This window comes from Pteropus medius, unplaced genomic scaffold (genome assembly GCF_902729225.1).
Source record: "Pteropus medius unplaced genomic scaffold, Ma_sr-lr_union100, whole genome shotgun sequence".
Lineage (NCBI taxonomy): Eukaryota > Metazoa > Chordata > Mammalia > Chiroptera > Pteropodidae > Pteropus > Pteropus medius.
In genome coordinates, this window is record NW_024351073.1 from 20180984 (window position 1) to 20207670 (window position 26687).

A 26687-nucleotide genomic window follows, 5' to 3' on the forward strand; every position below is an offset into this window, starting at 1 on the left:
AAAGTCCATTGTTAAAGACCTTTCTTTGTTTTAAGGGCTCCAAGGCAGACCAACAAAACAAGAGGACCAGTCTGGTCTTATTTCAGTTTCCCTGAGCAGGTTTTCCGCATCGCGTTGGTACCTATTGACTACTGGTAATTAACTGGTACATCTTCTTGAACCACATTATATAAATTCTTTCCAACTTGTCAAATCTTCTGGGTGATCTTGGTGCTTCAGAATTAGGCCAGTGGTAGTAAATTGAATTCCTGAAATGGATTTACTCAGTATTTGCTTTTAAATGATGATGCTGCAGATTTTTATCCTTATATGTACTGTAACCTTAAGTATCTAAAACAATTTAATTAAATTTTATTAGAAGCACAAAGATGAAACAAACTAATGAAAGCAACGGGTATGTCAGGTGGTATTTATCTCTGCATTAAACTGCAAGTACTCCCTTTTGGCCCTTACGATTCGTTTAAATGTTTAACTCTAATAGCTTTTGGAATTGTTGATGGAATTAGTTTTAAAGAATCTTTAACAAACAGTTTCCTTTAAAAATAGATGGAAGCTCGTTTGTTTCATTGTAGCAAAAAAGGAGCTGAGTTTTCATTGGCATGCAGGATTTGGCCTGGTCTTCAATTACACAGACTGTGAACATTCTACATCCATGTTTTTTCTATATTGTTGATGTAAGAACAGCCAAACCTATAGAAAATTTTATAAGACATTATTGGAGCCAAACTGAGGACATGCCCGAAAGATCTCAGCAGAATGAGAAAATGCTCCGGAGATGGGCACTTTTGGGGTTCTTTTTAGACATTTGGAATCAAAGGAGGAAGCATAAGGAAGATTATGTGAAATCCATTGATGGTAAATTAAGGAGGCAGAGAAGGCGAGTGAGGCCCTAGCTCACCCGGGGTCCTAACCTCAGGGTCTCCACATTCCACAGCGAAATCTCCGTGACTGGATTGCGGAATAGGTCACAGTTACCCTCACAGTATGTAGGGATGGTACAAGAGCAACAAGATCCTGTGCCCCTTTAAGGGTGGTTATGCCTCCAGGGGGTCTCAAAAAGAGGATGATTCTGGCATTTCAAAGGTATGTTAACACAGATGCACAAAAACAGTGGGCGGGGCTTGCTTAAGACAAAGATTAGCCTTTCACTAAAGAAAGTATAGGCCTGGGGCGTGACCACCCACCATGACCTGCCCAGGTAGGAATTTATGATCATCCTGTGAGCTTACTTTCGGTCACTGTCCTTGTCATGTTTGTTTATTACAGAGCCCCATTTTCGTTCACAGTATAATGAATACCTTTTAGTGAAGTAAGGAGGACGTACTAGTAACTACCACTAATTTGGAATCTTTTTTTTTTCTCTGCTTCACGTGATAACATGAATAGTTTTATTCCACTTAAAAAATGACTGGAAAACTGGCACCATTTTGAGCCATCGAGTTTTGCATGAGTGAGCAGTCACATCTTAGCCGGGTACCATTTTCGGGAGATGGCAGCAATTCATGTCTTGACTTTTATTTGAAAAAAAAAATAGGTTCCTGATGGAGAAATCCTGGTAGCAAACACAGGTAACGAGCTGTAAGTGGTCTAAGTTGAATGAGTGGATGGACTTGGGTTTCTAAAAGCCCAAAGGATTTTCACCACACTTTCTTTATATCTCAAGTCACTCAAAGCAAATGAGAATTGACAAGCTTTATGAGCTGAGAGCCTTCAAGGACAGCTAACACCAAAAAAACTTGTATCCGTTACTTCAGAACGGAAGAGTCTCTGTATGCCTACTGAGAAATCCTTGTTCAGAGGCCAAATAAATCTTATCGGATTAAAGAAATTCCAGAGCTGTCTTTAAAAAGGTAGGAAAACCACCAATGACTGTATGGTAACTATGCCCGATGGAAGGAAACAGCTGTTCTCCATTTTCAAGGTTAATTATTTATGGAAGCTCTTATCTGAGTCAGAAATGCCACTCGTCATTAGAAAAGGTTAGTTAAATCTAAATTCAAAGTTTAGAAGATAAAACTTTCCCAACGTGCTTTGGACACAGATCTGTAAATGGGAGGAGCATCAGCATTTCACTTACGGTGAAAAGCGGTGGCTGTTCACCAGCTCCCTCCACCCCATCTCTGTCCAGTCTGAAAGGGGGCCTCCTTCCAGAGCTCACAGATCACCACAGAAGTACCATGAAATTCCATCGCCTGTTCATCTCACCTCCTGACACACGTTCATGAGGATTTGATATATAACTGTTTTTCCCTAAACACCAGATCCTCCAGACAAGACAACCCTTAAGATCTTTACTCTTCCCTTGCCCTTGCCTCTAACTCATTATTATACAGATGGAACAACTTCTCTCCCCAACCCCTCCCCGCCACCCCTGCGGGCCAGCGTCCTTCCTCCCTTCTCTGATGCAGCACTGAAGGTCGGGGTGGGGGGGCGGTGCCTTCACGGCTTGGCTGGCAGTGGCAGGATGTCCAGTCTGTGGACACGCCCACAAGGCGGTTTCATTTCATGCCACCCCTGTGTTCTACACGCATCCCGTTGGCAGGCACTGCACCCAGCTCCGGTCATCGCTGTTCCCTGCCCAGTCATGTTCCCACAGGAGGCCCCGTTCGGAAACTAGTCCCTTCATGTGATGATGGGCACATTCCAAAAGTAGCCGTGGGCTCCAGTACCCAACTGTAAGAAATATTGGAGCATATCTAATGAGAAATCGATGTACTCTCCCCTCTCCTTTTCCCTGGCTCGTCTGGGGACTGGCGTTTGGGGAGAACTGAGTATATTTGCTGTGGACAGGTGCACGTGTTTTCTGAGCTGCAGGATGCAAGAAACAGGGGCGATGGGGTTGGGGTGGTGGGCAAAGTCGTGCTCTGAGAGCTACGAACGGGATCGGCAGCAATCCAAACCAGGTGCGGCAGATAGAACGACGCTTCAAAATTATTTACAAGATTGGTTAAAGAGGAGGGAATTTTATATACCTCGCGCTGAAACGTGGGCAGCTGAGAAGTACCATCTAAAATGGAGCAGGCAAACTGTCGGCCACTTTTTCTTTTGACGTCGTTTTTGTCTAAACTAACATTGCCTTCAGCCTAGCTGCAAGTATGTCCTGAAAGACAGATGTACCAACAGCAGATGATACTGACGAGCTTGCTCTAAGCTAAAATATCAAAGGAAAAAAAACCATAAGGCTCTGATAACCTTCATTGATTGTAAAACAGTAACATCGAAGAACTTAGAGCCTAGCCGTAAAGCCGATAGCACTGATTACCATTTCATTTTACAATAATTAATGCAGTCATCTGACATCTTACTGGCATATATTAGGTACCTCTGTGTTTCAGGGTCTGTGGCCGCGGCCCCACCCCACAGCTGGGGAGACGGACAGGGCTGCAGCCATCTGTAGCATGATGTCTTAGCATTTTGCTCACAGCAGGGGAAGAAAACAATGCTAAGTAGCGTTGCTAAAAGCTCTCTCAAACCTTGGAGGCATGATTCATTTCGCAATAGTGATTTGATGTACACGTGTTGCCTGCCTCCTATTTACCCAGCCCAAAACTGAGCCAGATGAGTTAGGCTAGACAGGCTGGGAAGGGAAAGTGCCATGTCAGGGCAGGGAGCTGCCTGATCAAAGGCACAGACATGTGAAATTGAATCACATGGCCAGTGAATGCTGGGCAGTCAGGTGTGATTGGGGCCCTGTGTGTGTGGCACCTCTCTCTTCTGAGGTTGGGACCTGTGTTTGGAAGTCAACCTTGAGAATGCCTTATCGGACACTCCCAAATGGAGTAGAGACTTGAGGGCCTCCTAGGACTGAGCATATTAAAGTATATTCCGTACCGCTATTAGTCACTGCCACCTGTGCATAGAAACCCCGAGCCGTGGTTCCAGCTGCGCTACTCATTAACATCACCTGCGGGCTTGAAAAATACCAATGACCAGGCAGATCAGAATAATTTAAACAGCATCTCAGGGCCTGAGACCCAGGCATTACTATTTTTAAAACTCCCTTTGCTGAGTGAGTCACTTTGACCTTTATTTATGGAAAAGCAACTGACGCAGAGCTTACCAGTAATTATGACACTAACGTGTGCTGGAGAGAAGGGCTGAGTCCTGACAGCTTTCTAATTTCACCTCTCTGTCGACAGAGAGGCCCAAGGTTAAGTAGTTTTGAGCCTTGACAAGCAGCTGTAGCTCATCCTTCACACACAGACCTAACAAGTGCGTGTGCTAATCTTGATCGGGGTCCTGCACAACTGCCAGAGTAAGAAGCTATGGGGCGAGTGAGTCATGCTAACGTCACGTAGACCGGTCTGCAACCCACTTAGCCCCACCATGTAAACTCTTAGAGAAAGTCTCTTTGGCAGCACGATCTTCTTGGAGCTGTTTGCAGGATGCTCAAAAAAATAAAATAGGGATTGTTATAAATCCAGGGACCTCAAAAGATCTGTAGGGACTAAACAGGGTGACCACCATGTAGACATACCACGAAGTCCCCTGATTGTGAAGCTGCGAAGAACATGACCTTGATCCTCGTGCATTCTGGACCATTAAAAGTACCAACACAGTCCGGATGAGCTTTGGGGAATAATACAGTGTCATAAAGGGAGACGGCAGGAACTTTCACACAGAAGCTGAAACTCCTAGAAGGACAGGAAAAGGGTGAGATAAAGAAAATCAGATTATTCCTTATGGCCATTGAAAGCTCAGTGACTTTGAGCTCTTCTTCTCTTTCGGATTTCTATCTCTATATATTTGGAACAATTTAGCAATCTCCCATTTCGAGTTTAATGTGTTAAAAAGAAAAACCAATTTGAGGCGCAGATATCATATCACATTTTTGACAGCTTGGCTGGGTCCTGAGCTGAAGGGCAGAATTTCTGCTGGAGGTGAGCGACAGACGCCGAAAGAGTCGCTTATCGTCGGTGTTGAGGATTAACGGCGCTTCCCCAGTTACTGTGGGGGTTCTTCATTCTGTTTTGCTTCCCCGAGCTGTCTTATGGAACCCCTGGAAGCCAAAGGGTCCATGCAAAGGGGAATTATGGCTAAGCACCCAAGGGAGAAGAACACAGGACAGAAACCTCTGGTCTGTAATGAGTTAAAACCTGAAGAAGAAAAAGTAGCGATCAAAGAAAAAATGATTTAAAACCTCCATGCCCACGTCGTACGTGTTTGTGAAAACCACTTTCAAGCCTTTCTGAGTGATGGAGGGAAGTAAATGAATAATCAATTGATTACAAGCTGTCTAGAGAACGAGTATTACCTGGCTTATTTGGAGAAAAGAAATGTTAGCGATAACTTTCCTCAAGGAAATATATCTTCATTTCCCTTCTTTACAAGGCAAAACATGTTTTGCAATTGAACGATGAAAAATTTCATGCAATAAAAGGTGTGGAGGGGCAGGAAGTGTATCCTCAAGGTAATTGATTATTCAGCATAACTAAAACAAGCGTTGATGGATCTGTACCCTGATCTCTAGCATCCGATGCTGTACTGCTTTTTATGACAGCTGGAAGTACGTACCATCACAATTAAAACTGCGAGCTCCCTTCTAGGCAGTGTCGAACGTAGCACTGTTGAAGTTCCTTTTGTCCCTTTGTTCTTGGCCATGGCACCTTTCGCTCTGCGCCTCTGAGTGAGAAGGAGGATAGAAATGGAGCAGTAACCAGAACCCCGCTTCTTGCTCTCTCAGGCGCTCCCAAGCTGTGGCCTGGGAAACGGCACTAGTCAAGACCCTCGGTTGGGTTTCTACTCTACCTCATTCCCCAAGTCCTTCCTCTCCCACCTCTGTTCAAAGCCGCTGTGCCCGCATGCAGACCATCGGCGTCTGGCTCGGGGGTGGCTTTCTCGGTGCCTCTAACAAACACACTCAGCATCATCCTCTGGGACCTGCCGTCAAATCCCACCCCCTAGAGCCAAGTTACCTGCAAGGTTACGTTTCTGTCATGCATTAGCATTCTCAGAATTGCGTCTTATGAAGGATTTGAAAGCTTTGGTGTGTCCTTATAAGAGGTTCTTCATTTGTAGATAGTTTTATTATTACGTGCCATTTCCTGACAGTTCCAGAGATGTAAATACTTAAAAGGTCCCAAAGGAATCTAAGCATCATGAAATCTGAACCACTGAACAAAACAGCTCCAGTCACCTCTTAAGGCAGAGGTACTGAGTAATCCATTGCTATCCACCAAGTGAAACCAAGCCTAGAGTTTATTTTTGTCTGGTGTCTCTTCCGGCGTTAGAACTTACCAAGTGTTAGCTGATACTCTAATGGTGAAGGTCTTTGCTCACCTATCATGATATATGGAGTATTATTATTTGTCATGACCAAAGAAGCCAAGGTTTTGAGTAAAGCAATTTCCTGAGCCACCACTTGGAACCCCAGAGTACATTTTCTAAATTGCAAGTGAGACAAACATAAAACAGCCCGCTTTTATTTGGTCGTATTCAAGGATGTTTGCTGTCAACAAAGCATCTTCTTCAAAAGAAAGGAATATCATGTTGAAATAGTGTTTTCACTCGTTCCTCTACATGACTGATGGGTTCAGACACTGTTGAGATACTTCCCGCCGTGCGCTGCTTCCTCCCTGTCTTTGACGCCACCGTCCTGCAGAGTTACGGAAATGCACAGACTTCCCATGGAGACATGTCCTCCTCCCTTCCTGACACCTGCCCCTCACCACAACACACTCCCCCCTTACCCTAAGGCGGGCTTACCCCTTGCACCCTTCCTCCCTCATGGCCTCAGTCACCACCAATGGCCCGAGGTCATCACATTGTTTCGAGACTCATCATGCAAAGGCTGTGTGTGGCCCGTAATGTACCCCAGTGCCCACCCCGCTTCCTCTCCCCGTTTAACCCATAGTCTGCTATCAGCAAAATCTTTGTCTCCCGTCATGATTACCTGCCCCTTCTGTTCTTAATCTTCTCCCTCTGATGCCAGGCCGTCCCTGAGGCCCTGCCCCCCGCGCCCCGTTCTTTCTCCTGCCACCTCGAGGGATGGTGGTCTCGTCTCTCATCCCCCTTCCCCACGTCACCAAGCTTGGAGGCGGGGTAGGCATCCTCCTTGTTCCTCATCACTCTTTCAAAACTTTCTCTTCTCTCCTCCCTCGGGAAGACCCTGACTTCTGTGAAGCAGCCCGCGCCAGCAGCCCGTGAGCCATCCAGGGTCTCCAGTCCACTGACTAGATGCCATTCTCCATCTCCGCCCCACGTCTTCACTCTCCTCCGCCGTGTGCCCTCCACACTCTCTCGTCCCTGTCTCGCTTTGCTGCCCGCCCGCATCCAGTTCCAGCTACTGCACACCTGCCCCAGGGCAGCCGAATGCGGCTGGAAAATGTGTTCTCATTTTGAGTTCATTGCCACACGCCTCCAGGCAGCTCTCAGCACCTGGCCACAGACGCCTTGCTCCCCGTTTACCTCGAGAACCGTCTCCCGCCTTCTCTTCTCGTCTCCCCCTCCCCTTCCTTCTCTTCCTCTCCCTTCTACTCCCTAAACTCCGCCTCTCTCGCTCTCAGCGGATGACCTCACTCCTCATCCTGTCCCTCCAGAAAATGTTTAGAGAGAGAGAGAGAGAGAGAACATTCTCACCGTCCCGTCACCAGGTCTAACGATCGCCTCGCGTCAGCCATGGCTCTGCAGCCTGTCCTGTGTCGATGGCCGATGACCCCCCTGTTCGCTGAATCCCACCAACCCCTCCTTTCCTAAGGACTTTCCTCCTGCGATTTTTCTCTTTCTGTCCTGGATCACCAGTTGTCCCCTCCTCTGTGCTGAGTCATTCCCGTCAGTAGACGAAGCGCCGCATGCCACAGGCTGTGCTGGCCGTTTCCCCGTCCTCGGTTCTCATGATCTTTTGCGCCATCTGAGTTAGGCTCTGACCGACCCGACCGAAACAGTGCTTCTGTCCCAGTCAGGAAGGCTGCCATCGCCCCGAGCCCGGCAGCCAGTCCTTAGACCTCACGATGCAGGCGGCCTCCTTCCGCTCCTTGATGCGTCCCCTTTGCTAGTGTCAGCTGACCTCGCGCCTTCCTGATTCTTCGCCCACCTCCCTCCGTTCCTCCTCGGTATCTTTTGAATTTTCTCCGGCTCTTCGCACCCTCTAAATAAACATCGGGGTGTCCCAGGGCTCAGCCCCGTGTGACCTGCTTTCATCTATTTGCATCCGTGTGCCAGGTTGTCTTCCATTCTCTTCGCTTTAAATAACGTCTGTAGACTGAACTTCAAAATTCTATCCGTAGCCCCGACCTCACTCCTGAAATCCAGATGTGCGGATTCTCTTCCACGTCCAGCAGGCATCTCCAACCCAGCAGGTCCCGAGTAGCTGTATTGATTTGAGTTCCTGAAGCCACTTCGCTCCCAGTGTTCCCTGTCCTGTCCCCACTGCTCACATCAGAAGTGTCGGGGTAAAGCTTGGTTCTTCTCTCCCACACCCGAGAGCCAAGTCATCAGCAAATCCCCAGCACAGACGCCGTATCTTCCCGTCGCTCACCACCAGCCCCCGCCCCGGCCAGGCTTGTCTCTCCCTCTCTCTGGTGCTCTCCCTGTTTCTCTCCTACTCTCCCCAGACCGTCCTGGACGCCCAGAAGCTTCGCGTCTTCCCGGCCCCTCCTCGCTCACTCCTCTCCAGTCACAGGGACTTTGTCGCTCTCCCATGAGCCAAGCCCTTTCCCACCCCAGTGCCTTCTTCACCTCTGATCGTGTCCTGGAAACCCCCAAACTCTGTCTTCAGTGTCTGGCTCCTTGTCATCCTCCAGGCCCCTGCTGCAACGTTAGCTGTGCCCAGAGCGCCTGGCCAGCCACACTCTGTGAGCCAGCACCGCCCACCTGCATTTCTCTGTCCCCTAACCTGGCATCCACTAAGCTGTTTCCTTTCAAGCACTTACCAGTATGCCACGTTTTAGTATTAATGTGTTTCTTTACTTACTTACTGTTTGACCTTGGGTGGCCTATTAAATGGTTAGGGCTCAGGTTCCTCCTCTGTAAGATAGGGACAATAAGAGCTTCCAGCCCATGAGATTGTCGAGATAGTCTTGTCCTTTGTAAGTACACAGTGTGTGCTAAGTAATAGCTTTCAAAATAACGTACTTCACAATTTTGGCTTTATCCTGCCCATCAAATCGAGTGGGAATAATGAGAATTAGATAAACAAAGACACAAATATTGAAACGAGTATGAAGCTCGTTCTTCATTAACCTTTTATCTGTTTGTTTGCGAAGATTCTTTATAGAGCACTGAGTCCCTTAAAAGTCAAAATATTATCAGGAAAAGAAAAAGCTAAAAGAGTTGAAAATGGTTGCGTCTACGAAGCCGAAATTGGGTGTGGGGCAGGTGTCTATTTTTCTTTGTTATACTGTCGGTACTATTTGACATATAACTTTGATAGAAGGAAGCTTTAATTAAAAAAGAAAACAGACTGGAAGGAAATACCATGACATGTTATCAGGAGATCTCGGGGGGTGGGGGAATTACTGGCTTTTTTTTTTGTTTTCTTCTTCTAAATTTATAAAATGATCCATAATGTATTTATGTATTTTTTTACACTGCAAAATAGTGCATATGCTTTTCATCTATTAACTACATATTGGAAGGCTTACTGGAGGACTCAGTAGCAGGAGGCATTGCCAGTATGCACTAGACTGAAAATTATAACTCCTGGGGCAAAGCAGAGAACACACCAGTTAAGGCAGAATACTCAGCATGAATACGACAGTCAAGCCGAAGGGGTCAAGCAGACGGGGAGGGGGCGTTTATGGCAGAGAGGAGATACATCCCAAGCAATGTAAGGGAGATAAGCCAGAGGGAGGACCCTGCTCTGCATTCTGATCGCTAACGGATTGTTCCCGGGAACAAGAATAAACACTTTTGAAAGGTGGTTGAAAAGAGGGCCAGGCAGAGCGAGAACCAGGTAGGCACAAAACAGACAGTTTCAGGGTCATCCAACATTCCAAGCATCATGTTTCCATTTAAGTAAAAGCCTGTGGCCAAAGCGGGTTTGCCAAAAGACCATTTATTCCACATTAGAGAAGGAGAGCAAGCTCTGAAAGCCGGCACTCCAGTGTCCGGCTGTCTGGGAGGAACGGGAGGTGGGTCTCAATTCACACTCGTCTCTGTTAACCTTGACAATGGCCCAGAGCTCCGAGATCTCTTTTGACAGCAGGCAGAAGTGTTTTTGCAAATTCAGATGCTTGGAACTTGGAAATGTCAGGAGGCGAAGCATCACTCTGCCTTGCCCGCTTACTGGGAACGTGCTGTCTTTGCAGGACGGATGGTCCCAGTATCACTTCGTAGCCTCGTCTTCAACCATCGAGAGGGATCGGCAAAGGCCCTACTCCTCCTCCCGCACGCCCTCCATCTCCCCTGTGCGTGTGTCTCCCAACAACCGCTCAGGTAAGACGTGTCCGGAGCCAGCCTGGTCTCCCTCCTTCCCGGCCCCTTAGCGGACCCTGCCGACAGGACAGCCATGCCTATCCCAACAGTTGCTGGAAATGGCAAATGGATCTGTTTTCTTTGGGTTTCAGTGGGGACTCTGTGGTAGGAATACACAGACTCAGAGCAAATGTCTCTTTCTAACAGATTTCTAGAAATCTCTAACGGCCGTCACGCACAGGAAATGCATGTCATGGACCCACATGCACTGAGGAATGAGGTTAAAGAAGAAACGTTGAGTGTTTGCATGTCAGAGTTTTCCAACTTAAAGTAGTTTGAGCTGCATTTTATTCATTAGAATTGGGATAACCCAGGAAACGGGGGAGGACGTGCCGTCTCTCCCTTTACAGTGACATCCACTGGAACTACGTCACTGCGGGTTTCATTCCTACCCCATGTCCGATTAGCTTGTCGTTATTACCTTTAAACCGGCGGATAAATCACTGATAAATTCTTATTACAACCGGCCATAACTTTTAGGTCATTTAATGTCTCTTTCCTCACTTTGTCACCTTCCCATTGCTTAAATTCCCTTATTTACTTGTAGAAGGACTTGACTTTTACCCCCCTTTCAGTCACATCCTATAATGCCAAAGAGTAGAGAAAAAAAAAGGCGAAATATGAGCACATCATTTAGTTTATGAGGAACCTGAGTTTTATTGTGGTTTTAGTCAAAGTATAAGTTTTTAAAACTTTGCTTTTGATGTCTGCACTTCAGTTTTTGTTGTAAGAAAGAAGGATGGAGAAAGAGCTACACGTGTGCGTGCACACGTACACACGCACGCGCACACACGCACGGGCTTTTATTTAAGAAAAGTCGCTTCTTGTTCTTCTCTGCCCTTTTTCCACTGAGGAAGTAATATTTCCTGGAATACAGCTCAGAGGGGATGGCAGAGAGCGTGGCCCAGCAGAGTCCCCTCCGCCCTGGAGGACGTGCGTCATATAACCTCACACCACACTTTACTGTCAGGGTGATGGGGAAAATCAGAAATGAATGGGGAATATCTGACTGAAATAAATGAGCCTCTCCCAGCCTCCCGAAAGCTTGTATTTTCGGTGTGGTGTTATTGCTTAGAACGTTAGTCCCACCCTAAACGACCCACCCTTCGCGACTGGAGAAATGTCCACCTCTCTCAGAAGCACGGAGGTGGCCTTGTATGCTCACATTTCTGCAGTTCTTAAAAAGGTAAAGACCGTTGAATCTGGGAAGCATGAGGATGGCGTCTTGAAGAGCTCTAATTACTAAGAAGCAGTCAGTGCTAGGAAGATGAAGTGTCACAGTAGAGTGGAAGGTGCCAGAAGGAGCAGCAGCATCCTATTAGGATGTTAACATGCCAGCCACTTAGTGGGGGCGCTGCCCGGCCTTTCCTAAGCGAGGCACGTCAAAGACACCTAGTAAACACTTGTTTGCATGATTTCGTTTCTCCCAAGTGTCACCCTGATTTCCTGGAGACCACCGTGGTGTGTGTGTGTGTGTGTGTGTGTGTGTGTGTGTGTGTGTGTGTGTGAGGTCTCAGAAGATAATTACACACTTAACATAGTTTAATAAACCTCCCCATCTGTGCAATATTAGATTCTAATTTTAAAAGCTTCGGTCAAGAGGCTCCAAAATACCTTCCTTTTGTGATGGCCATGCAGTGACTAATGAAAGGCTCGCCTTGATGCACGAAGCCCAAGAAGCCAAGGAGCTCTTAAGGGCAAGAGAGGGACTCTTCCGGGAGCGGAGGAGGGAGAGCAGGAGAGAGGGGCGGAGGGTGGAGGAGGTGAGCGGGACACAGCAGACGATGGTCTGAGAACACGCAGGAACTGGACAGTGCCGTCGAGTTACGCGGGGCATTCATGGTTTGCTTCTCCGTCTTCCCACTGAATTTACAACCAGAGATTCTGGTCCAGCCGGTTTCGGGTGAGACTCAAGCATCTGTATTTATTCATGCATTCCAAGTAATTCATTCTCAGCCCGGATTGGCAACCTCTGAGGGTTTTCAAGGGCTGAGCACCCCGCCTCTCGTTCTGGTTTGTTTGCACGTGCATCTCCTCAGCTGAGTGAGCGCCCCTGTAGTTCAGAGAGTGCTGTCCCCCGCTGTCAGCGTAGAGATTTGCACGTAGAAGATAACTAGATTTGGTGACATGAATCGAATGGTTCAGACAGTGAAAAGAAAGGTAGGTTCGGGGGTCAGCCTTACCCAATGGGCTGGAGCTGTGGGCCGGATGCAGAGCGTGTGTACGATAAGCCTCGGGGTAAACTGAGGCTTGATTGGGGTGAGGCTTGGACGCTAGCCAAGGAAAGAGGGCTTTAGCATTAAAAAAATCAGTTCCCCACAGTTTCCATAGCCTTAATGGTCACCACATCTGCATGTTGAGTATGAATTCCTACGCCCATCTACTGAAAAGTCAGACTCAGCTCTAGGACGGGGGCGGTGGGGGGTGGCGGGGCTTTGAGGCGGGATGGTACTTTGCTAAGCTCATACCGAGTTAGCTGCCACTGGTTAAGCTCCAGCTGTGAGTTGGGGCGCTGGTGAGCAGCGTGGAGGCCCACACCCGGGCAGCCACCAGGCGGGGTGCACAGCTAGCCAGCTCACTGTCAGCACACGCCCGTGTCACTCGAGTTCCTCCTACATGTCTCTGCATCGGCAGGGCTGTTTAGTTCCTCCCGGTCCATCCGATCTCTCAAGAAAACTAAGCCTCTTTTTATTTGCTTCCTTACCTCCAAGTTCAGCTTTTCCTGTGTTGTGCAACCAGTGTGTTAAGAATCACGGATTCCCAGGGAACCCTCTAATTACAACCCATCCTCGTAGAGCTGGAGACACAAAGGTCATTCCAAGGCTCACTCCGTGGTCCGACAGGCTGCAAAGGGATGAGACGCAAGGTGTGGGTGAGAGATAGTTGGGGACATTCACCGAGAGCTGGAGCAAGGACACCCCGCCGGGGAAAAGGAGCTGTCCTCACACCCTGCCCCGGCCCACCCGGCAGGCTCATCTCTGCGGGGCGGCTTATCCAGCCCCACAGATCATCCTGTGTGGAGAACTTCTTCCTCCGCTTTCCTTTAGGGCAGTTTCTGGGTGACTTAGTATGTCAGTAAAACTGCATTTATTTTAATCAGGTATTTTTCAGTATCAGTAGTAGCTCCTCTGAAACACATGTAACTAATAAAAAGAAGGAAGAAGAAAGGAAGTAAAAGAGGGAGGGAGAGTGGAAGGAAGGAAAAGAGAAATAAAGAAACCAAGACCAATCTCGTTCTTAAACCTGTCCCATACGCCAGATGTCTAAGGAAGATGGCTCCAGGATATATTCTTTGATTACCCGCCCCCAAGCCATGTGTCCCCTTAGCTACAAAGCACCAAATAACACAGGGCAAGAGAATGGATAAAGAAAGAGGCCAAAACAACAAGAAAATCGACAGGTCCGTGCACACGTACTGACATGTGTTGAGCCAGGTGCATTTATGGCCTGAACTGTTTATGCGGAAAGCTGTCCGTGCCGTGGAATGAGACACGGAAAGTCATCCTTTTATTTCTTTATGTAGCAAGTGCCCCAGCTTCACCTCGGGAAATGATCAGCCTCAAAGAGAGGAAGACAGACTACGAGTCCACTGGCAGCAATGCCACTTACCACGGAACTAAAGGGGAACACACTTCCAGGAAAGACACCGTGACAGGTGAGCTCAGCTTCGCGTTTCCTCCTCGGATGGAGCTCCTGGATCTGGGACCGGGCGGAGGGCTGGGACATTGGACTTCAGCAGTACTTGACAGCTCAGCAGGAGTCAACAGCTAGGTCACTTGAGAGCCTGACAGCAAAGATCCCTGGGGCTTGGAGATGAGAAAATCAAGCCAGAGGTATAAAAACCGAGCGTCTCGGTTTTGAAAATAGCTGAGAGGAAATGTCCTCTATGTAGATTCTCCTCACCCTCTTTCCCTACCCCTGTCCCTCTCGCCCAGCTTGGAATGGCCTCTCAAATTAGAGAGAGAAGTCACGTAGCTCTCTTCTTAGCTGGCATGACCCAATAGAGCCAGGCTGTGCCTACTGGGAACGGTGGGGGAGGGGAGGCGTGAGGGGAACAGAGGAAGAGGATTTAAGAGAAAAGCATGGAACTTCTGTCGAGACATGGTCTCCTCTTGCCTTGAAACCAGACTCACAAGAAGATTCATGAGAATCAATGACTGCAGGTTCCCTGCGGAGGCATTGATCTTTCATGCCCTTCATCCTTCGCTACCCCAATTATACTCATTGTCTCTCTATTCTCATCAGCTGGGACTCTGTGGAGGTCAAAACTGGCGCCCGTTGCCACCCCTCCAGCGTGCCCTGCCAAGCCTAATAACCACACAGCTGTCCTTGGGGCGGGGTTTGCATTTCACATTCGTCATCCCCTCCAGGCTGTCCACGAACCTCCCCCCGCCCAGCTTGGCCCCTCCTCCAAGAAGCAGGACTTGGGGGCGCTGATGTAGAGAAGCTTGTGCCTTGAAAACAGAGCCGCCAGAGCCTCAGGATCTCTAATGGCATTCCACACCCTTCTTTGCTCCCTGGATGTAGAGATGGGTCCCTCCTGAAACAGGCCATGGGGAATAGAGCTCTAACAGGACAGGGCCAGATGGGCTGTTGATAAAACTGGAATGCGAAGGACGCAGTCCTAAACAGACCCTGAGACCCTCTTATCAGAAGAATCTTTAAAGCCTGGGGTGCATTTCTCTAATATTATCTAGGGGTCGACCTGCAGAGAAGCAGAATAGACAAATTGGATGACTCATTAAGATGTCCAGACCAGGATGCCTAAGAACATTTTTCTAATGGTGTACGTATTTACCCCAGAGGCAGTGCGTTCCGTGGTAACTCTGCACGGCCGCGTAAAGAGCAGCACAGTAAACGGACACTCACGATCCCTCCCCCCAGTCAGCACTCTGCCTCCCTGTACAGACCCCACAGGGAATGTCTCAGCCCTACTCCCGAAACATCTCCGGAGCGGAGAACTGAGCTCATTATGTAGGACAGACCGCGTGATTCTCATTCACTGATTTCTGCCCCACTTGTAAATGAGCATGAACAAAGAAAGGTATAGATTTGGAGGCTCGGTCCCGAGAGTCATTTGGGGGAAAATCGAATCTGTACTGATTACTCCAGGGGAGTGCGATGCTGGACTCACCTGGTCCATTCATTTTGTGATTATTACGGCCCTAGGTAGGCAGGCACATCACAGCCAGGCTGGGGTGACAAGCTGAGATGATAATTACAAGAATAATTGTGAAATCGACCGCATTATTTAACTTTTCTCTTCAGCTCTCTTGCCCAGTGGAATCATTCAAAAGGCTTATAAATGTGGGTGTGTTTATGGTGAAGTAGTTCCAATGGTACATGACCATGCCCTCTACATATAACGAAAAATAAAATCTAAGACGTTGCTGATGTTTAGTTTTCCTAGAAAATGGCAGGGATCTTGACAACTTCAGGATTGAGATATATGTAAATTTTCAGACTTACTTAGAGGCTTAAACAGCTCTGCTCTAATTTACTTAAAAATGCAAGTCAGTACTAGCCATGTAGCAAACCTAGAAGAATATCGAGATCTTTACTGAATAATATGTTTATACAGGAAGGTTCTGTTTAAGCCAATCGGTACTGTATGAAACCGAGGTGTTATCGCATTGACGGAGGTGATGATGGTGATGGTGGCAGAGGCGGCGGTGATGATGGCGATGGAGGAGTCGGTGACAATGAGGGTACTGGTAGTGATGTGGTAGAGATCATGGTGTTGGTGTGGGTGGTGAGACCTGCCACCTTCTGTGGTGGTGTGAACGAGCCCGCAGCCAAACCAAGTGGGAGCCAACACGTCACACGGGAAGGAAAGGGTGAGTCACCAGCCTCTGCTCTTCGGCTCTATTGCACGCGCCTATCATTCCAGCTTTTACGTGCAGGTCAGATTTCTTTCGACCTCTGCACCAAGAGCAGTCCTTCCTCATTCACCAATAAATCCAGGGACACTTCAAGTTGAGGGTATTGAAAAATATCTGAGAAACTACCGCTTCCTTGTTTCCAAGGCATCGGAAGATGCTCTCTCATTTTCCCCAAAAGAACATTCTTCCCACTGTGGGAAAACCATGGGATGCTTCCCCCTAGAAATGCAGTACAGGAACACTGTGCAGTGAAAGCAGTTCTTTGCCTGCGTTATAATCTCGGCTACTAGATCTGAGAAATACAGATCCACGTGGGTTTTTATTCCAGGCTTCCCTCCATCCACTTTTTCTAGATTCATCTTCCAGCTTAGATGGACTCTCTTAACATGTCTCCCCTCTGTAGTGTTGCTTTGCCACAGAGGAGCCCTCAGAAAGCCAAAGTCAGCAGCTCACCCAGGCGTGCAGGACTGTTACCGTTTTGTCTTCGGTCCTGATTCCTTGGGAACATTACGTGTTCAGAAGCGCCCATCACAGGAGGGCCGTGTGATCCCAGCAGCGACACGGCCTGACTTTAAAATTCACTGGGGTTTTTTGCCCTCCCATCTGAGCTTCCCAAACGCCTTTACATCAAACGGTCGGTTCTGTTTTTGTCGGTGTCTCTCTTATGCCTTTTGAAGCCATTCTAATCTTCAGTGTGTTGATTCAGTTGGAAATTGGAGCCTGTCAAAAAAAAAAAAGGGAGGTATTTTCCTGTGAGTCTACTCTGAGCTCAGACACACGGGCAGAGCATCCGTGAAGATGTCCGCCGCGTGTGTCTGCAGAGACCACAAGTTCAATGTCAGCTCTGCAGTCTTCTCTAAACAGGTGAAGATGCCAAAGAGCAGGAGGAAAGGCTTCCAGTAGAAACGTCTTTAGCTCAGAAGCCACAAACGCGACAGGGAGAGAGGCCAAGCCTGAATAGTGCACGGTCTACCAGATAAAAATGCATTTTATTCTAACAGAAAAAAAAAAATCCACCTTGTTCCCGAAGTGACATTTTCTATTAGCACATTATAGCTCCGGAGGCAGATTTTCTAAGGTTTACTCGTTCATTCGTTCACTCAGCAAACGGAGCCCTTCTCATTCCGTGGGCCTCCATCAAGGACAAGCGCTGTCCTAGACGCTGGGAATACCACAAAGGTGTCAGAACCGTCGGATCTCTGTCTTCACGGAGTGTCTGCTCCCGTAGGTGAAGGCAGGTGACACACAAGGTAAACAATAGAACAAGCTCACCAACCAGGTAACAGCACACAGTTGAGTAGGATGGAGGAAATCAACAAGGTAATGAGCTAGGCATTGCCAGGTGGGCAAGGTTACTTTAACCAGCGTGGTCATAGTGGAGACATCTGAGCGGAACCGTAACCTCCGGCAAGCAGAGGCAGCCCAAGGTCCGCGGGAAGAGGTTTGCAGGGAGAAAGATCAGCAAGTACAAACTCGGCGGGCTTGAGCCGGGAAAGCAGGCTGACAAATCTGGAGCTTCTGGAAGAAGGGCGGGAGACACCGCAGAAAGCCAGGCAGAGGCCCAGCCATTCGAAGCCTCGTAGACCAGAATGAGGAGCCGGCTCCCACCACAGTCCCGGTGGGCAGGTATGATAAGCAGAGAGAGTGACATAATTCATGTGTCTGACAGAGTGACCGCTGAGCTGTGGGGAACGGGATGGGTGGAGGGGCAGGACTGGGCAGAGCGGAAGCTGGCCCGTTGAGGGTTCTGTAGCTTTGGTCCAGGCAGGAGGTGGTGGTTTCCACGGTGACACAGAGACAGCAGTGATGTGTGTTCGACCAGAGTTTACCCAAGTGGCCTTTAAAATCAAAAATGGGCTCTCAGTCCTCACTTCCCAAATAAAATTTCCCAAAAGGAGTTTTCTTATAGCACTGCTATGTGCTTTTGGTAATAATCATGGGCGAAATGATAGGTCACACTGAATGTGTGTCTAGAATGGCCTATATCTATAAGATACAGAGAAGGCACAGCGTGCCATCCAATTTCATCATCCCGTAGACACGGGAAGCAAAAGGTAATCTCTTCTTTACTTCTAGGGTGTTTTATGCCCCAATGACACTCGATAAACATTTTCAAAGCTTTCTTCAGTTATGACTATAGTTGCCAAGAGGGGTGTGGCACCCTGGGCCTTCCGCGAGGTCTGTGGCCTGAGCCTGGAGGGTTCCAGGTGAGGAAGTGGACACATAGGTACCCTAACCTGGCAACTGAAGGAGACCTTCCTTTTTGTGACTAGAAGCTCAGGCTGCTCATGAGACAGAGTGGGGGCCACCATCTCTGTGTCTCACAGGACTCCAAAGCCTCAGCTGCTCCGACGCCCAGGGCGCTTCCCTCCTGCCCTTCAGGCCTTTGAGAAATGAACTGTCTGAAAGATGACCAAGCACTTCTGTGAGCTCAAATTAGAAATTTCATTCTCATCATTCTCCAGCTTAAAAACAAAGCTGCCGATACAGATTCCTGCATGCTTCAGTGCAGGTGACAAGCTTTTATTATCCGCCAGTTTTCGCCAGAAAGGAAGGCAATAAACCTTGCAAAATGACCATCTGTTTGTCACACCTGCCCTGACCCTGTCTACAATCTGAACATGACTGCAAGAGGCTGACATACTGTGGGATTTTTTTTTTAGAGAAGAACTGTTTTCTTTCTTAATATCTGTATGCAAAATGAAGTGTCCAGGGCCCAAGAATGTCTTCCACTTGGAACGGTCCACGAGAAACCAAGGTCGTTGGGGCAACAACTTGCCTCGATAACCATCCTCCCCATTTGAAATTTTGCTGTCTTTCCTAATACTTTTGTTTCTCCTTTGCTTTCAGCTCAAAATACTGGGATTTCAACCTTGTATAGGAATTCGTATGGTGCACCTGCTGAAGACAAACATAACCAGGTAAGACACAGAGTTGGTGTTTATTTTCCCCTTCGACTCATGTCAACTGTCCTGGAATGGGAAAAATAACTTAACTTCTGCGCAGCGTGCACATAAAGAACCGAAAAAGGAAATAACGCTCTCTGCTGCTCTCCGTCCCACGTCACACAGCATCCGCGTGGGCGGTGGCCGTCATCGGAGCAGCCTCGGATTTGACAATGATCTTAGATGTCATTGACCACATGCTTTATCTCATGGTGGAAAGCAGGTTTTCTATGGTGATGCAAAACTTAAAAAAAGCAAGCCCCACTTATACAAGTGCAGGATGCTGGTTACGAGACAAATTGTCTAATTACTAGACAGGGATTAAGTACCCTATAACCCAGCCAGCTCTGCCTCGGAAGAAAGCATTCACTGTGCATGATAATTACTAATGAAATAGACACATCAACTTCAATATGAGCAACTAAGTAGCATGCATTTTTAAGTGCCTTGCTACTCAAAGTCTGGCTGGGGAACCAGCAGCACCAGCATCCTCGGGAGCTTGTTAGAAATGCAGAAGAGATTCGTCTACGGCCTTGACTCCAACCCGTCCAAGGTCGTCTGCATCAAAATTGCATTCTTTCAAGATGCCCAGGTAATTTTTGTGCGTGTTCAAGTTTAAAGAGCCCTAGGATGGTAGATGCTTAAATAACCGATTTAAGTTTGTGTGTGTGTGTTTTATTCGGCAAACATTCATCAAAGGCTTATTTTCTCTGTGGTTCTATGGGGACTGTAGTAAAGCCAAAAGGCACAGCCTCTGCTCCTTCATTGATGGACAGCTTCATACTTGCCCCCCGCTGCGGTGGTCGTCACAGAAAGACTGACATTCCTCAGCTGCTGGCTGCTAGGAACCGTTGCCAGAACTGGCTTCTGCTCATGTCCCAGACCCCTGCCATAGCTCAGGGAAGGCGAGCTGAAAAGACAAACCCAAAACCCATTTGCTCGACCACAACATCCAGGTGAAAATGAACACGGAAGACCAAAGAATCGGCTTTGAACATGCTCAACGCCCAGCAGGGCGGCATCTCTGAAAAGGAAAGGGACCCCCCGCACACCAGCAGGCAGAAGGCCCCGTGAGGGACCGCTTCCGAAGGAGGAAGGAGGAGCACGTGAAAAGCTTCTCGACTTGAAATTATTTTTTTCTCTCATCAACCATCAACAGGAGAAATGAGAGTGGGTAGAAGAGTTATCCTGTTGCCCGTGATTTTCCAGTGCAGGCACAGCCACTCCCGAAGGCTCGTGGTGTTTGCGACGACCCCCTGGGTGGATGCCTGGACCCTCGGGCCTGCCTCACGCATCGTTAGCATCTGCACGGCCTCCCTCAGTTCTGGTCATTGCTAAATGCAGAGGCCAATGAATAAATAAATCGGGGCATGAGCACTAGAGAGAGATCACCCGGGTGACTTCCAGCTCTTCACGTGTCAACACGCCCGCCCAAACATAACGGGAAGTAGAAACAAAACATACTGGAAATGCCAACTCTGTTTTTGGAGATCAACTCTTTTTCTTTTTGCAAATACCAGGTGTAGGAAGTGAACTTGTCAGGGTGTGATAGGACCCTGATTGGTACCCACAAACATAAGCATGGTCTTTAGTCTGGGTAGGTCGCGAGAAGCTCATGACCAAAATCAGCTTATTCTACACCAGCTCTTCTCCCTCCATGGCAGTGAAGAAATGCCATGCTGAGGCCCGGGGTCCTCGGCATCACACAGTGTGGCTGCAGGAGGTCCCGAAGGACTGCCGGCAGCCTAGATTTAGACGACAACCCCTCATGGTTCTGGGGCGCCGTTGCTTTCACCTAAGCCTATTCTCAGCATTCAAGCAAGTGCTAGGATGACACCTCTGCTGTGAAGGGGAGCACAGCCTACTGTCGCTTTTTCCCAGGGTGCCCCAGAATGCGCCCGACTCGGGTGTGAAGGCCAAGGCCATAGGGTCTCAGGAAGATGCTCCTGGAACCCAGCCGGGATAGATAGCAAGCCCCGCACCGCTCGTTGGCACAGGGGAGATGCTGCCAGCAGGCCACCAGCAGAGCCCCGTCCTGTGGCAATAGTTCAGAGCCATCACACTCCCTGAGCAGGCCCAGCAGAGGGAAGTAGGCGATTAAATTGTTAACTCCATTCCAATATCAAGAAACATTTTCAAATGTCAAAGACAGTTGTTTTTCGCCTTTAAAATTTTTCAAGGAAATCAGTGTGACACGCCAGTGAACTTGGGGAGAAGAGAATAAAGTGTGTGACTTATTTTGGACTCTGCTATTGGAACAAGCTCTGACTTTTGCAGCTTTCCTTCTGGGAAACTGCATAACATGTAACCATCCTTATCAGTCGAAAGAGGAAACGATTTGGTTCTCTTCCAGTCAGGTGATTCGGAGAGGACTTTGTCGACGGCAGCCATGATTCGGAGTCTCTGGCCACGTGGGCGTGGCCGGCCTTTCCTGGTGGGACGCTTTTGCTTCTGGAATTTTGCTGGCCGAGAGTGACCTCACAACCTCTCAGCTAGTTTAAAAAAAAAAAAAAAAGCCAATTTGAATAATTTAACCAGTGAGGATGCTCTGGGTCCGTTCAGTTTCAGTGTCAAAGCTTATCCTCTGCTGGGTGCTCAAGTCCCCTGGGTGTCCCAGTCACCAGCTGGGCCTCACGAGCTTCACAGCGGAGTTTGGACAGTGACTCATCTTAGAGAAGAAGCAATTCACTGAGGGAAGCTGGTTTCAGGTGGATCTTTGAGATAAGGCAAAAGACAGTGAGAGCTGGGAATGAGACAAACCCAGGTGCAAGATGCAGTGAGGTCGGGGGCTGGGCAGTAGCTGTCAACCAGGCTCTCCATGACTCAGCGGAGGAAGAGCCACAGGGCCGGCTGCTCAGCCATGGCGCTCCCATGGGACTCGTCCACATTTTCAGCGAACCCCGAGCTTAAGGACTGCTAGAAGAAATGACTATTAGTGTGAAATAAGGTTTGTAATCCATGATTTTTATGTCAGGTGTCAACAGATCACAGACATTGTTTAAAGAGTTAACTTAAACTCCCCAAAAACTTTTTTGAGCTTCTACCAACCCATCCCCTATTCATAAAGAAAAATGGCATATTTAACTATATATATTCAGCTACAAACAGAATTTTTGTTCATAAACTAGAAACAAAGGGGTTTGGCGTTTCATGACTAGGATTCAAACTATTATAGTAACAACAAAAACAGCATTGTGAGTTCCTAGTTGGCATCCTCGGTCTCACTGCCAGGTGGTCAGGACAGGTGAAATTGTCCTCAGAGATGAAGACACTGACATTCTTGGTGGATAAAGTTTGCCTTTTGTCACCCAGCTAGAAGGAGGCAAAGACTTGCATGGGGTCCTCCTGCCTTGCCCCATTTTCCCTCCTCTATACCAATAGTTCTCAAATTTGAGCGTGAGTCATATAGACACAGATTCCTGAACCTCAACTCAAGAATTTCTGATTCGGGAGATCTGGGGCAAGGCCCAGTAATTCACGTCGCTAACATGTTCCCAGGCCATGCCGGTGCTGCTGGTTTGGGGAGCACACTTTGAGCATCGCTCATCCTTACAGTGTGGCCTCCTGCACTGTGCGTCTTCAGCTTTCACGGTGGGGCAAATTGTGAAGATCTGCAATGGGCAGCTGTTCCCCTTCTGTTAGAAATAAATCCAGTTTGATGAATAAATACAAGATCGTCTGTCGTGCTAAGAGACTGGAAGGTGGAGAAGTGGCATGCGCTCCATGTCCTTCATAATTTAAACTAACATTCCACTGAGGAGAAAGTTCAGCAAAGACCACTTTGGTGGGGCAGGAGCCACAGGACAGAGTTCCAGTGATCCCCACGGGAGCCAGTGGTCACATCTCCCTTTCCCAGCGAAGATGCTGCCTTAAGGCAAACCAGGCAGCAGCCTCCGCATCCTTGGGCGTACCAGGGCTTCTCTGGACCACAGCAGACCCTCGAATTCAGAATATACCACTGCTACGTATGAACATTGTTCTCCTGCCTTCGAAGAAGTCCAGATTATGCAAACTGTGCATCATTTTTAGCTCCTCTACGGGGAAGACTCATATTTGGGGGCATTTCATCTACCTAATCTTGAATACTGAAATCAGATATTCCCTGAGAGTATATTATACAGGACAACCAGCATCCCTCCACTGTGAATGTACTGTAGCAGCCGACATCCACACCACCAGGCCCGTGAGCAAATTCAGTTCCTGCAAACGTGGTAGTGCCATTTGTCACCTGTCTTGGATAGTTTGTTTAGACATAGTCTCAGAACTACAGAACTAACCTTTAGGAGGGTTTATATGGGACTTTTTGAACAGTACAGATGAAGTGAAGAAGGTAATTCTCAGATAAGAGGCTAAATAAGCTTGTGCCCAACCCCAAAACATCCACCAGACAGAGAAAATGGCAACGATAAGAAATTTGAAACAGATTGTACTGAAAAATGAAGGAAGCAGCCACTTTGGAGGAGAGCCACAAGCTTTGTAAGTGACTCCCCTGAAACCTTCCTACCTCGGGCCACCAAGACCAGCACAAGGAGGTCACGCCTGTTCTCGGTCTCCTTTGTCTGCTGGTTTCCCTTCTTATCATAGAGCCTGTAGTCAACTCAGTGAGGCCAGCCCTCCAAGGCTGGGCCAGCGTGGCTCAGCTGAGCCTGTGCTGGTGTGGGGCAGAGAATGTGGCCTTTGGAGCCAGCCAGAGGTATGTTCAAAATCTGGCCTTGCGACGTCACTAGACAGGACACCCTGGAGAAGTTTTTTAACTTCTTTGAGCTTCAGTTTCTTCATCTGTGGATTAGGAATTGGATGGATGGATGGATGGATGGATGGATGGATGGATGGAAAAAAGAAGGAAGGAAAGAGGCAAGAGGGAGGGAGAGAGAGGAGAATGGAAGGGAAAAGCTGAGAGAGAAAAGAGGGAGGGAAGGAGGGAAAGATAGATAGATGATAGATTGATAATAGATACGGATAAACAGATGGTAAATGATAGATGGTAGATATAGACAGACATAGACATACATAAGATACATATATATAAGTTTGTGACTATTGGAAGATTAAACAAAAAGGAATTTGTTAAATGTTGACTATAGTTTCTACTGAAATGGAAGCAGTAAATTCTAGTTCCCTCCCTGTGAATTTTTTCAAACCTCCCAGCTCTAACCCTTTGTATCCTCTGCGCTTGGTTAGCAGCGCAGTGTTGGAGTGAAGTCCAGCGCGGCCCACAGCTCTTCAGAAAGCAGCAAAGGGCACCTTAGCCTGTCCAAGTGATTTGGTAGGCCTGGTCTTAGCATCGTTTAATTGGGGTGCTGCAGATTCCTTACAGCTGTCCCTCTCATGGCCAGGCGCTTGGGCTAACATGCCTGTGCTGTATGGACCAGGTAGACAGAAACTTCATTCATCCAGCCACCCTTAACAAGGAGCATGGCACATGTTGGATGGCAGCTATGATGAAGCTCACTTCTTCTTTGAACAGGTTGATTACTAGTATAAATCAATTACATATAAAAGAGGGAGTTTCACATACTTGAGAGAAGAATTATATGCAGGCCATTAGAAGCATCCATTTACACACAACGTGCTAATTACAAATCATTATCTATTAACTAAGACCAATTTCTGGAGGACGATTTTGTGCTAAACTTTAGTTAAATTACCAGGAAATTACTCAATCAGCTCAAAAGTGATCAAACCGTGTTTCTTTAAGACTGTTTCATCATTCACACCAGACCTCCTCCCCGATGATGCACTTGAGCTGAGCTTTGCGTGTGCCTGTATGCACTAGCTGTGGGGCTGGCCCTCACCCCACGCCCCTTTACCCTCCAAGCCCCCTCTATCAGACAGTAACCTGCAGAGGATGAGCATGCAAACAGGGAGCAATGAGGTGGGCTTGGGGACAGCAGACAACTCTGAAGACTGCTCCCCACTAGTTATAACCAAAGGCTTCATAATCCCACCTCACTCTTGAATTCCATCAGATCTTTACTGAACCAAGTTAGAAAACCTTAGTCCTCCAGAGTATGTTTGTAATGGATTCTGTCTTTTCATTACATGCTTCTCTGTGTATCTTTCTAAGGCTGCGGCGCCTGGTCACTTAGGCAGGTGTGACGGCACGGCCCTACCACCAGGAAGCCCATTCCTCCAGAGAGATGTGCTGGCAGGGAGATGCCTGAGTGACCATTATACATCCTGTCTTTTTCTGGGATCGCGACACCTAGGTGTCATAGAGAAAATGCAGGAAAGATGAAAATAAATGACTTGTCTTCTGTAGCTTCTAGAGTATACCACTAATTTAAAAAGTTATTTAGTAAAATGGTGCAGCTGCTCTGTCACTTTGGCAAGTCCTCAGAGTTAAACAGAATTACCACAAAAGCCAGCATTTCCACTTCTAGGTACCTCAAGAAAATGGAAAGCAAGGACTCAAGCAGGTACTGGTACGCCAGTGTCCATTGCCGCATTATTCACAGTAGCCAAAAAGTGAAAACGACCCAAGTGTCCATCCGCAGATGACGGATAAACAAATGTGGTATCTCCTTACCGTGGAATATTATTCAGCCTTGAAAAAGGAAGGGAATCCTGTCATGTGCTACAACACGGATGAACTTTTAGGGCATTATGCTAAGTGAAAGAAGCCAGTGACAAAAGGACAAATATTGTATGACTCCACTTATATGAGGAATCTAGAATATTCAAATCATAGAGACAGAAGGTAGAACGGTGGTCGCCAGGGGTTGGGGGGTCGGGGAAGGAGATGGGGTGTCATGGAAACGGATAGTGGCGATATTTGCACAACACCAAATGTACCGAGTGATACTGAACTGTCCACTTAAAATGTTCAAAATGGTGAATGTTATGTGCATTCTACCACAATGTTAATTTTTCAAAACCGTTTCTCTAAAAGGGTAGCATGTGGGCCCAGGGACCAATTTTTTTAAAAGAATGGCAATCGATAATTAGGAGTCTTCAGAGAAGGGTCGCCCTGGTGCAGGCCTGGGTAGCAGTCACGGCCCCGACTCCGAGGGGACATGCCGAGCGCCTGGGCAACAGGGAAGCGCAGATCGAGGGGAAACACGCCAACCCATGCGCATCCCGTGCAGGTTTCAGCACAGCCCGTCCCGCAGGAGCCCAGCAGGAAAGACTACGAGGCCTACCAGCCGTTTCAGAACTCCACGAGGAGTTATGACGAGTCCTTCTTCGAGGACCAGGTCCACCACCGCCCTCCCGCCAGCGAGTACACCATGCACCTGGGACTCAAGTCCACCGGCAACTACGTCGACTTCTACTCAGCCGCCCGTCCCTACAGCGAACTGAACTATGAGACCAGCCACTATCCCGCCTCCCCCGACTCCTGGGTGTGAGGGGCGGGCGGCACGAGGCGCCCCGGGAACAGTGCATGTGCATGCATACCACGAGACATTGCTTTTTCTTTTTCTTTTTCTTTCTTGTTTTTTTTTTT

General features: G+C 48.0%; 1 protein-coding gene across 1 annotated transcript in view; it reads left to right on the forward strand.

Annotated features, from left to right (window-relative positions):
- Positions 1-26649, forward strand: part of CTNND2 (catenin delta 2) — a 773259-nt gene extending 746610 nt beyond the window's left edge. The window contains exons 20-23 of the mRNA XM_039842770.1: positions 10248-10374; positions 13937-14068; positions 19146-19216; positions 26329-26649. Of these exons, the coding sequence (XP_039698704.1) occupies positions 10248-10374; positions 13937-14068; positions 19146-19216; positions 26329-26589 (591 nt within the window). The 3' untranslated portion in view covers positions 26590-26649. The remainder of the gene's footprint in view (positions 1-10247; positions 10375-13936; positions 14069-19145; positions 19217-26328) is intronic.
- The last annotated feature ends 38 nt before the right edge of the window (positions 26650-26687 follow it).